Genomic DNA, 12,894 nt, shown 5'->3' with positions numbered 1-12,894 from the left:
TCTACTCTTTCCTAGTCCACTGCACTCCGAAACATTTTATAACCTCCTCGCTCATGAGGTACAGCTGTTGGGATCCAGCATCTAGCCCTCTAATAGACCACCAGTGTTAGCTCCAATCTCTAAGTCTGACTCCTTAGGCAGTCCCAGTAAGAAGGGCTTTTCTCAGCCCAGTAAAGGGGTTTAAATCCTCTCAGGGTTAAGTTATAGATAGAATGGGCTTCACAAAAGGACTTAGATACCATGACTCTCAGCATTACAACACCTAACTTTTAGAAACCTAGAAGAATCACAGGAACAACACTGTGGTCCACAAAGCTGAGTTAGGGGCCTAAGCTTCCTATATGAAGGGGGATAGAGGTGCTTAAGAATATGATCCACAAAAGCAAGCACTTTAGGCAGGGAGCTGCCTAAACTAGCCAGTGGGAGATGCTAAGGAGAGGGATATGTGCTAAACCCCACCACTCTCTCAGAGATAGGCACCTGAGTCCAGGCTGCAGAGAGGAAACATAGCTCAGCTTAGCATTCCACCAATTGGAACCCACTTCTTGGAGTCAGGAGGCTTAGATGCCTATGCTGTTTTTTGTGGGAATGGGTTAGGAACTTGCCTCATGCCACACAAAACAGCCGGAAGAGGAGGTGGTGCTTTTGACCAATTTAACACTTTTAGCCTAGTGGTTAGAGTACTTGCCTGGGATGTGGGAGACAGAGGATGAATTCCCCCTTCTCTATCAGACCAGTCAAAAGGATATGAACAGGCAGGGCCGGCTCCAGCGTTTTTGCCGCCCCAAGCAGCAAAAAAAACCAAAACCAAAAACAAAAAAAGAGACGTGATTGGCGGCAGCCCTACCGCCGCCGCTTCATTCTTTGGTGGCAGGCCTTTCCCTCCGAGAGGGACTGAGGGACATGCCACCCCTTTCGGTTGGCCACCCCAAACACCTGCTTGCTGCGCTGGTGCCTGGAGCCGGCCCTGTGAACAGGGATCACCTACCTACCACTGAGGCTTTGTCTACACTACAAAGTTTTGTCAGCAAAAGCTGCCTTTTGCTGACAAAACAGGGAAGGGGTACACACTACAAAGCTACTTTTGGGGGCAAAACTCTGCTGTTTTGCTGACAAAATAAAACCACTTAAAGAAGAGGCGTAAAGCTTTTTGTGGCAAAGTTAAAGCGACAAAGCATCAGTATAGACTGCTGTTTGTTTTGTCAACATAACTGGCTTCCACCAGTAGCCCACAATGCCTGTAGTGACCACTATGCTCACTGTTTTGATCTCCGCTGCCCTGTAGGTTTTCACCCCTCCCCTTTCAAAGCTCTGAGAAGTATAAGACAGCTGAGCATGCTGTTCTGCTCCAGGAACAAAGAGCAAATCATTAACATGGAATGCTCCTTTTCTGACCTGTTCTAGGAACACTGGTGGCTTGCTGGGGGACAGGGGATGGACGACACGACTGCTGTGCTGCTTTGACATTCCTCAGCACAGAGAGCTCACAGAGCTGCTCAGGATGCTGCTCCCAGAACTCGGAAGGAATCACAGTACCGCAGGCAGAGTGGGCTGATTCGGGAGAGACTGCTGTGCCGAGCAGAGCTGGGGGCTGACATGGGGGGGTGTCCCCCCTCCCCCTGCTTCAGGATAGGTCGGTCAGCCTGCTGTCTCCCCCGCTCCAGATACACCACTCGCCTCTCCCTCCTCCTGCCTGTTGAAAAAGCACCTGACAATCTACTAGGATGCCCCTGGAATGATGGGATTGAGAAACCTGCATCATGTGACGCTGTACCTGCCCCATGAGGCATTGCAAACCCTTCCCAAAGCACCCTGCTGCCAGCTGCACAGTGGGATAGTTACCCACAGTGCACTGCTCTGTGTTGATGCAAGAGTTGCTAGTGTAGATGCACTCTGCTGACGTGAGCTAGTGTGGACATGTAACAGCGGTTTTAATTAAAGTGCTTTTATTAAAGTGGCATAACTTTTGCTGACAAAACTTTGTAGTGTAGACAAGGCCTGATTTAAGGGATATTCTGATGTAGGACTCCCTCAATCTCTCCTGTTGAAGCTAATCCACGGTTAGGGTTGCCAGGTATCCGGTTTTCAACCGGAACACCCAGTTGAAAAGGGACCTTGGCAGCTCCGGTCAGCACCGCTGACTGGACCGTTAAAAGTACAGGTGGCGGCACAGCAGGGCTAAGGCAGGTTGGCTAAGACTGGGAATCGCAGACAATGGGAGCTGTGGGGGTGGTGCCTGTGGGTGGGGGCAGTGTGTGCGGAGTCCCCTGGTCGCTCCTCCGCCTGGGAGCTGGAGAGACATGTTGCCACTTCCTGGGAGCTGTCTGAGGTCAGCACTGCCCAAAGCCCACACCCCTCACCTCCTCCTGCACCCCAACCTCCTACCCCAGCCCTGAGCCCCCTCCCGCACTCCAACCTCCTGCCTAGGGTGACCATATTTCCCAAAAAGAAAACAGGTCACTGTGTGGGGCTAGCCTTCGCCCCCCTCATCTTTCCCCCATGCGGGACTGGTCTGAGCCATTTGTCTGAGCCTGCCCTCCCTCCCCCCACCCTGCGAGGCTGGGGTTGCTGCTCGCCCAAGCCCTGCATACCCCCCACATGCAAGACTGGGGCTGCCATAACTGTTCACTCAAGCTCTGCCTGCCCCCCACCCGTGCCCTGCCTTTGCTCCCTGCATGGGGCTGGCATCGCCGCTCACCCCTCGCATCTGACTTTTTTGACAAAAGTGGGCATTTGTCCTGTTTGTTCTTGCTAACTGATCAAGGACAAATGCCCACTTTTGCCAAAAAAGTCAGGACAGCCAGAACACTGCTTAAAAAAGGGACTGTCCTCGCCAAAACAGGAAATATGGTCACCCTACCCCTGCCCCATTTCTGGCCCCACCCTGGAGCCTGCACCCCCAGCCCAGAACCTAGGGTGACCAGACAGCAAGTGTGAAAAATCGGGACACGGGGTGGAGGGTAATAGGAGCCTATATAAGAAAAAGACCCAAAAATCAGGACTGTCCCTATAAAATCAGGACATCTGGTCACCCTACCAGAGCCCCTCCCACACCCCAACCCTCTGCCCCAGGTTGGAATCTCCTCCTGCACGTAAACTCCCTCCCAGAGCCCATACCCTGCACCTCCTCCCCCAAGCCCCTCAACCCCATCCCCCAGCCAGGAGCCTCCTCCTGCACCCCAAACCCCTCATCCCTGGCCTCACCCCAGAGCCTACACCCCCAGCTGGAACCCTTACTCCCTCCCGCACTCCAACCCCCTGCCCCAGCCCAATGAAAATGAGGGGGTGAGTGAGGGTGGGTGGGGGACAGCAAGGGACAAAGGGAGGGGGGATGGAGTGAGTGGGGGCAGGGCCTTGGAGAAAGGGCAGGGGGCGGGACAAGGGTGTTCAATTTTCTGTAATTAGAAAGTTGACAACCCTACATGAGAAGTTTCCTCTGCTGACACACCTGGCAGACTGTTTGAAGCTCCTATACCATGAGAAGTTTTCTTGCATCATTACCCAGGAGTGGAGTAAAATTCAGGCCGGTATAAACAGGATGCTGAACTAGAATGCAGCAGTATAGAACCTCCCCAGATGTGTCTTTGCAACCCCAATCCCTTCCACCCATGGCAGCTGGACCTATATTTCCAGGAGACTTTATAGATATGCTCAGGACTTAATATCAACACAGGCCATGCAGTGGATTTGTTTCCTAAACCAGTCTTTAAGTGTTGACTGCTTCTAAAAATGCTATCTTGCTTGAGAAAAAGCAGTTATATGTGACTCCACAACTATGCTTGTCCCACTCCTGCAGCTCTTGGTTTGGAGTACTGTAATAATCCCTATTTTGCACATATGCAGCAGTATACACCACTATAAGTCACCACTTGCATGTTTAAAACATTTTCTTCCCTGCTTGGAATCTGTCTTGGACAGCATGTGCATGAGGGGAAGAGAGCAGAACGGGACAATTCTTTTGCCCTCAAAGTGAAGCAACAATATGCATTGCATAAAAAGTCCAGTCTCCAGCATGCAACATCTCCCACTCCAGCAAGAGAGTGGTCCCACACAGGTAAGGACAGCCCCCTTTTCTCATATTCTCCCACCCATAACACTGATGAGTCACTTTACTCAGCTGAGTTGATGCTGATTCCTCTGCTATATCCTCTCCCATGTGTTCTTTTACCTCCTCCCTGAAGAGGGTCTGGGAGGGCTGGGTGAGGTGAGACAGGCTATACCTAGAAGTGATGAGCATCTGCTCTACCCTCAGCTGAGATTGGGCCAGTTCCTCTGACTCAGCCCTTGATCACCCATGTACATTGCCCAGGACCCTTGAGATGTCAAGGGGTATTCAGGAGCTCCATGCTTGAGGTACTGTTAATCTCCTGGTCCAACTCCTCACAGAACAATGATGGTTCTAGGGGAGTTACCAGAACAAGAGTTGTGGTCCTTTGCCCAGTAGTACAGGCTCTTCAGAGATTTTATGTTTCCCTGGCAGAGGTCTAATGTTGTGGATCCCTTTGTCAGCTTGCTTCCTGGAGATATCACTGAGACTTATTTCTGGCCCCAGACCCAAAATCTTAGGTCTTGCTGGCCTCACACCAGTCTCACAAAAACTTTATCAGCCTCAGGCCAGCTAGTCACCCACTGGGAGTATGCTCTCCCAGAATACCAGGGTAGATTATTTTAATCAAGGCCATTTAAAACACTGATTTTAATCATTATTTAAATCAGCAAACAGGAACCTTGATTTAAATATTTGATTTTAATCTTGTTTTGCATTTGTACTTATTTCCCTTAAGAAAAGTTGATTCTCATTGGGTGGTATCCATTAAAATATGTTTTTTGCCATTAAGTATAGCCTTCACACTAACTTTGGTGTTTCTTTTGACTGACCTACACATACATTGCATATATCTATACATATTTAAGCAGTTATATAATTTAATATGCATTTATCCAGATTTTTAATTTATATTTAGTATATTAGAAAATTGTGAATGAGGCATTTCTTATTTACTAGATTTTTTTCACTCATGATTTGCATTAAGCTGTATCTGGATGGAAATTGAAATTAAATTAAAATTCACAAAGACAGCATTTTAAAATTGTTTATTATTTAAAACTTGTTAAATAAAAGGAAGCAACTGTGATTAGCTAGTTCAATTAATTGTTTCTGGTCACCCTATCCTTCAAGATTTTAGAACTAGTAGATCTCATCCTCTATTTTTATTCACAAATTGAGAGAAGAAAACAAGCTTTCCTGGTTTTTCAACTCCCAACTAGTTTCTTAACTGGAATGAGCTAGTCACTGACCTAAACTAGTTGAATAAACTGAAATGAAGAAAATATTCGGTGTCTGCAGAGGAGGCTACTGCTGTCAAATGTTGTTTTAGCACTTCAGCAAGTTCTGGTTCCAGGTGCTTAGCACAGTGACTTCCACTAATTCAATAGTTTGACTTTCAAAGCAAGATCAGAAGCTACGTGTACTCTTAATATTAGCTTAGATGTTGTTATAATATATTCAGGCTTTAACATAGGTTGTCATAATTTCAATTCTAAAGAGGTTTCTCTTAAAAACAAAATTAATTTAAAAATCAGGTTTAAATAAACATTTTTAAAGTGAATTTTTATCCACACTGCAAGATGTACCTGTTCAGATCAGAAGGCAATAAGAGTACTATATAAATATTACTAGTACAGAAAACTGCATGCGGAGGTGGGGTCTGAACACCAAAGCAGGCTATTTATACTGTCTGGAAGTAACTTCCGGTCCAAAACCAGGGAGTAGGTAGGTAGACAAAGGCCCCAGGACTTTTGGGAAGACAGCTGCAGGGGGGAAAGGGAGGGAGACTGTACTCAAGTGGACTCTATATGCATTCACACAGCATAGTAGCTTGAGCATCAGCAGCACCTGAACTCAACCTATACTCCCTTAGGTTGCTTGATTTAAAGCACCATCACTCAAACCAGAAATTTTTGTATATGGACAGGAGCTGGGTTAGGGGCAACACTTGCGCTATAATTTGAGTTAACTTTGCAGGGACGACAAGCCCTTAGTCAAGCATTTAGTCCAGGCTGTATGCAGTTTAATCATAGACTGTGTGCTTACATTAGGGTTTCCACTTAATGAACAAGTTTTCAGTTACAAAGCCAAGCCAAGAAACTTAATTTTTCAAAACCATACTTTATTATTATTTTTTTAAAGGCAACTAGAAGTATTTCAGAACTATATTTCTTAAGCAAAAAAGAATTCACATCTCTTTCCATTTTGCAGGGTTATTAGTATGAGAAATAAAGCATTTGGTGTGTGTGATTTTTTGCATCTGTTGTTGAGTTCCTAAACAAGTCCAGATTTAATTAAAAACAGTGACATCCATTATGGCTTAAGACACAGAATTACAAGATCACTGAACAGAAAAGCTTTCAGAAGACCCAAACGTGACCAAAAGCTAGTTATGATAAACTTTCCAACATGAGCAGGAGGCAAAGTTTAGTAAAGACAAACAAATGGAAGCAGCAAGAACATACTAGCAAAGACACACTGTTCCAAGGATACCCATGCTGTAAATTCACAAAGTGTTAAAAAGTATGCGTCATCTGTGCCAACTAATCCACCTTCTCATATTTATCCCAAACCCCAAGAACCATGAATTGAACTGAAGTGTTGACCACTGGGACAGCATCATATTAAAAAAGAAAGTTAAAGATGGAAGACTGGGGTGTACAATAGTAGGAAAGGACTCGACTGCTCTGACAAGAGGACAGAGACAAAAGTTGAAGACTTTGGCCAAGAGATTTAATCTATAAGCATATTAGGACTCAGACTCCCTCAGAACCCAGAGTTGCTCTATTGTGGGGTTTATTCTGCCTTTAACTAATAATAATAGCATTTTACACCCCATGTTCAGGATAGCTTGCCCACTTAAGGGGACAGAGGTGGTGGTAGGGATAAGTTTCCTTCCTTTTAATTTTCAAATGGTTGAAGCCTGGCAAGAGTTGCCTCATCAGAAAGAGTACAACTAGTTAAAGACCTGCCAATCAGGGAAGGAAAGGAGTGCACTGCTACAGACAATAGGGTGCTCTCCCTTATCCACCTGGACAGAGATAATACAACAGTATTACATAAATATGTTGGGCAAGAATATAGCAAGTAACCTACCTAACCTCAGTGGTATTTGCAATAAAATGTGTTTCATGCCAGAATGAGCAAAGGATAGCCACAGAGCAGGGGGCAATCCTAAATTTTAAACATTGTTGGCAGTACTGCCAGAAGTTCCAGTGTATAAGTAGTTAGAATATTGGTGACCCTTATTGGTTTTGCTCTAACCACCATCTAAAGTCAGCCACACATCAAAATGTAAAGCAAATAAAAGGGTGTGTAACAGTACCTGCAGACACCTCCTTCATCCAGTTAATACTTTAAAATAATTGTCCCCACCATACCCTCTTCTACAATTAGACCAATTTTCCTGTCCCAGATGGATAATACAGGACCCTGGTGTTACAATTCCTGCTTCTTTACTTGCTGGGGAAGTGAAAGCCAGGATGACAGTTTGATTTAAAACTGCTTTTTGTTAAATCAGACTACCTATTGAAAGCTTACAATCTATTAGAAGTCTTAATTCAAAGGAGACAGCATTTAATACTTGTAACAAATGGTTGCAACTCTGGGGTAGAGAGGGAGGATTGAAAGTGTATGTTACCGAGTATAATTTGAGTAACTAAACCAATGTTGATGCATGAGGCGGACTCTCTTTAGAGCACCCCAGTTCTCTTCATGAGAAGATTAGAGGTACAATGGTTTGTGTTATTGCAACACCTGCATTTGTTAAGTAATCAATTCTTTTTTCCATACACTTATGATTTTATTAAAAGGGAATTTATGGTTGACTTCCAAATTTGGCTGACAGTTTGCTGATGAGGTTCATGACCTTGGGGTTGTTCTGGTACTTGGACATGTTTGCTGGGTTCTGGGCAACATCTTGGAATGCGACCATAACTTCCGGATCCTGCAAAAGCAGAGGAAAGATGTTATTGTAGCTTTATTCCAATACAAAAAGCCTTAAAACATTTCAAGTAAATTTAGCACTAGACTGACAGCTCTGGAGATTAAAGCCAAAGGTGGTGACACTCCTTAAGTCTATCTAGCTGGGTCTTGGCTGAGAGACCTCTAAAGAAAAATCCAGGTGATACAGGATGTGAAGCTGGCAATTCATTAGGTAGCATGTGAGTCAGTACTGAGCTAATGCCACAACAATGTGCAAGAGATACTATATTTTGGATGAGATGAAACTGAGTCTGACTTGAAGATATTACTGACACCATGTCACTCGACATTGGTAAGGATGTCAAGTTTGACAGTATTTGAATTTCGGTGACTATGTTCTGACTGAATGTTCCCTCTGCAGTTTTATTTAGGTACACAATCTCACTTTTTGCTGAAAAGTTCTTTAAATATGCTATTAGACAAAATAAAACTCTTAGAAGTGGGAAAAGCAAAAGTCTTCCATGTATATTAAGATTACAAATACCACGCTTGTGCTTATGTAAAGTGTGTACTTCATAAAGGCACTGGTGCAGTACAAGAATCACACTGGAGGCCTCGATGAAGTCAGCACAGGAGCAGATTTTGGATCTTAACCTTGACTAAGAAATGAAAGCCATCTATTTTAATGTCCTAAAGACTCAGGTACTCTGGGGTGTAAAACCCAGAGCACAAGGAGTTTGAAATAAATGTGCAATCTAATGTCTTCATATTCCAAGGAGTTTGGAGTTAAAACACCCATATGAAGATGGCAAAGTTGGACAAAGTCGGTCTGCTTTCTCAGCCTATTCAAGAGGTGTGCAGACTTTCCCAGGGCACGTCTCCCGATCTCTCCCCCCAACTTCCACCTCAATGTGGAAGTGCAATTTAAAACTTATGGGAAGTTTCACAGTTCAATGATTCAACAGAACTTTCATATGCTAAACAGATTTTAGACCAATAAGTTCTATGTCTGAGGGCTATCTGCATGCTCAGTTTGACATTTCAAAGAGTCTGCCTTAGATTTTTCCCTTACAGCTGTAGGGATTTCCCTCAGATTTTCACCTTTGGGCTGAGATTGAGCACAGATTGTTTCAGCCCAAGAACAATGAGATAAAGTTATAAAAAAAACCAGGGAATTTTATTAGATGCTACTTTGCTATTTTAACTAGTGTGTTTACTGCTGAAAAACAAGATTTTTATCTACACCAATTTTAGCTTCACTGCTTAGTATGGAGGAGTCATAACTAAGATATGTATACTTTTCTGTACTGTGAGTGCAACAGCTTTGACATTTGCACTATTGGTCTAAGAGGCTCTTTTCACATTTAACTCTATGGTGTGCTTCTGAATGATCTTACTGAGCATCTGGGCATGCACATATTACAGTGTGTGGCCATCAATGCTATGGTTGGAAAGGCATTTCCATGATAAACCTCTTACACTTCAGCCATATCTGCACTAGACAACTGAACTGTTCTTAACTGAACTAGTGAGAACACCAGCTTAAATTCAAAAGCAGGAAGTGACAATGCCCAGATAAAGACAGTTATAAATACAAGAAAATAAAAATGTGATAGCCACTCAAATGTAGCTTCAGAAAAACATTAGGCAAGCCACTTTCCTCCCTTCCCCTCAACACCCATCTCAGCTGATTCTTTCAGCAGAGACTAAAAGCTCAACAGATGTTGGGGGGGGGAGGGAGGGGGGAAAAGAGAGTGTGTCTGTGGCTAATATCACTCATTACAAAACTCAGAAGAGGAAAACTTCAACAGTGACCACCCTAAACAGGACTGGATTTTAGGGGCAATTAAAGTTTATGACTTAACAGGAAACAGCTTCTATAAACATAGAAGACTAAACTCCTATCTAGATGTCAATATTAAGCATTACCATTTGCTAAATGTATGCAGAGCCAGTCATTCCAGCTACTTTTCAAGTCACCTATACATTAGGGAAAGGCAGCCAAAGGCCTGCCATGTGGTACCGCTCAAAAGCCTAGGAATCTTTTCCCATTAACTTGCAGAGAATGACCTCAAAAATCAGCATGTGAAAGATGACCATCACCAATAACTAAGGACATCAGAGCAAAGGCGTTGCCCTATTAAAGGCAGTGCACATTAGGAACTTAAGCCATTTTCAGCAATAAATCTACAGCACTGACAACTGTTTCATTCTGTCCACACTGGGAGTTAAGGCACTTTTATCAGAGTGAAAGACTCTTTTAGGATTGAGCCAACCTCTTAAGGCTGTTTTTAAAAAAGTCCTTTCTTCCAACAGTTTCCCCATTGTTAATTACACTGGAGTTGTGCCAATGCTAAGCTGATCACAGCTACTAGCATTTTTACCATTATTATATGCTTGTCCTGGGCAGAATTAAGCCACTATGGAAGAACACCCATGGCCACTGGTGCCCTGTCTACACCAGAGCTTCCCGTTGCTACCAGTGGAGTTACACTGGTATTAGCAACAGGTGGAAATTTAGGGAAAAAGCCTAGTTCAGACAAAGCCCTAGTATAGTCAGGGCTTCAAAATGCCACTAACAAAAATCTGAAACCATGTTAGCAACTTTCTAGCAAGAACAAAGATTTAACGACTCCTCTAGAAGGAAAAAGTCCTAAAAAGTTCCACACTGTAAAACCGGTTTACCAGTGGTGCCAATTCAGATTTCTTGCCTGGGGAAGTGGACACAAATCCCCCCCCCCATCCCGGGCAACAGCCCTGTTCATCTCCCCCTCGGAAGAACCCCAGATCTCCCTTGGCCGGGAAGTCGTCAATCTCTCTTATCCACATAGTGCATGAGCCGGTGCTGCCAGGAGTTGTGGACTCCCCATAGTTCTGCCATACAGGAACAGAATCCTTACGCACCAGGTTGCAACACCATTTGGCCATCTAGATGGAGGGGCAGCTGGGCCAAATTTGAGTGGCGCTGTGATCCCATGCATCAGGTCACTAAGTCACTCACTGATTTGGCCCAGTCACATTGTCTGTATGAATGGTGGCTCGGACAAATTTTAGTGGCATTACAACTGGAACCATGCTCTGGCAGCAGCCATACTGATTTATTACAGGACCACTGCTTAAGCGTGGTTGAGCCATGCTTCCTCCCCGACTCCTCATGATCAATGGAACACTAAGGCCTGGTCTACACTAGGAGGTTATGTCGAATTTAGCAGCGTTAAATCGAATTAACCCTGCACCCGTCCACACAACGAAGCTATTTAGTTCGACAGAGGTCTCTTTAATTCGATTTCTGTACTCCTCCCCGACGAGGGAAGTAGCGCTAAATTCGACATGGCCATGTCGAATTAGGGTAGGTGTGGATGGAATTCGACGCTAATAGCTCCGGGAGCAATCCCACAGTGCACCACTCTGACGCTCTGGACAGCAGTCCGAGCTCGGATGCTCTGACCAGCCACACAGGAAAAGCCCTGGGAAAATTTGAATTCCTTTTCCTGTTTGGGCAGTTTGAATCTCATTTCCTGTTTGGACATCGTGGCGAGCTCAGCAGCACTGGCAACGACGCAGAGCTCTCCAGCAGAGGTGACCATGCAATCTCAGAATAGAAAGAGGGCCCCAGCATGGACTGATCGGGAAGTCTTGGATCTGATCGCTGTGTGGGGCGATGAGTCCGTGCTTTCGGAGCTGCGCTCCAAGAAACGGAATGCGAAGATCTACGAGAAGATCTCTAAAGCCATGACGGAGAGAGGATACAGCCGGGATGCAACGCAGTGCCGCGTGAAAATCAAGGAGCTGAGACAAGCGTACCAGAAGATCAAAGAGTCAAACGGACGCTCCGGATCCCAGCCCCAGACATGCCGTTTCTACGAGGCACTGCATTCCATTCTAGGTGCGGCCGCCACCACTACCCCACCACTGACCGTGGACTCTGAGGATAGGATATTGTCCACGGCCGCTTCCTCGGAGATGTTAGCGGACGGGGAAGATGAGGAGGATGAGGCAGTCGACAGCGCTTACAACGCTGATTTCCCCGACAGCCAGGATCTCTTCATCACCCTCACGGAGATCCCCTACCAACCCTCCCCAGGCGTTAACCCGGACCCTGAATCAGGGGAAGGATCAGTCGGTAAGTGTTTTAAACATGTAAACATTTATTTTGAATAGAACAGGATTATTAACAATGGGTTTTTCATGATTAGTTTGCGCTAGACGCTCTACTTTTTAGTCCTTGCCAGTGCAGCTACTGGAAAATAAGGTCAATATGTCCGGGGATAGAGCTGAAATCCTCATGGGACATCTCCACGAAGCTCTCCTGGAGGTAATTGGAAAGCCTTTGCATGAGGTTCCTGGGGAGAGCGGCCTTATTGCGTCCTCCGTGGTAGGAAACTTTTCCGCGCCAGGCTATCATCAAGTACTCTGGGATCATTGCCTCGCAGAGCATGGCAGCATACGGCCCTGGTTTTTGCTTGCTTTCATGCAGCATGCGGTCTTTCTCTGTGTCAGAAATCCTCATCAGAGTGATGTCGCTCATGGTGACCTGCTTTGAATTAGGGGAATGTTAGTATTGGGACTGCTTGCCTGTTCCTTTACATAACTGTAACCGGCTGTTTACAGCCACGCGGTGGAGGCGGGAGAGGAGCAGCATACAGGGATCTTTCCTGGGGACAGCCGCGAGGGGGTGGGACAGGGGCAGAGTTCATGCTTGCCGGATTGCCGGCAGCAGGAACTGGCCAACGCTAGGAGCATTGCTTGGAACGTGAAAGGAGGGCCCGGCTATAAATTAAGTTTTAAGCAGCCAAAAGTCTACGGCTTACCATGTCAGCCTGCTACCTCAATTCCGCTGTCCTGCCCCGCTTGTCTGATCTCCACTGCAAGACCCCAGGCACTGAATGCGAAGGCCGAAAATTCGACCTTGTCCTGAGTGC

At 45.4% G+C, this 12,894-nt stretch overlaps 1 protein-coding gene across 4 annotated transcripts in view; it reads right to left on the bottom strand.

Moving 5' to 3' along the window:
• Positions 1-6,153: 6,153 nt before the first annotated feature.
• Positions 6,154-12,894, bottom strand: part of ST13 (ST13 Hsp70 interacting protein) — a 37,830-nt gene continuing 31,089 nt past the window's right edge. For 2 of the 4 annotated variants that reach the window (XM_065402931.1, XM_065402940.1), the window contains exon 12: positions 6,154-7,994. In XM_065402931.1, coding sequence (XP_065259003.1) covers positions 7,866-7,994 — 129 coding nt within the window. In that variant the 3' untranslated portion in view covers positions 6,154-7,865. Of the gene's footprint in view, positions 7,995-12,182; positions 12,510-12,894 lie in introns of those variants that run through there. The other 2 variants (XM_065402915.1, XM_065402923.1) reach the window with 1 other exon arrangement.

Source organism: Emys orbicularis, chromosome 1 (genome assembly GCF_028017835.1).
Source record: "Emys orbicularis isolate rEmyOrb1 chromosome 1, rEmyOrb1.hap1, whole genome shotgun sequence".
NCBI lineage: Eukaryota > Metazoa > Chordata > Testudines > Emydidae > Emys > Emys orbicularis.
The sequence above is the reverse complement of the archived record's forward strand: the minus strand, read 5'-3'. Positions and strand labels throughout refer to the sequence as shown.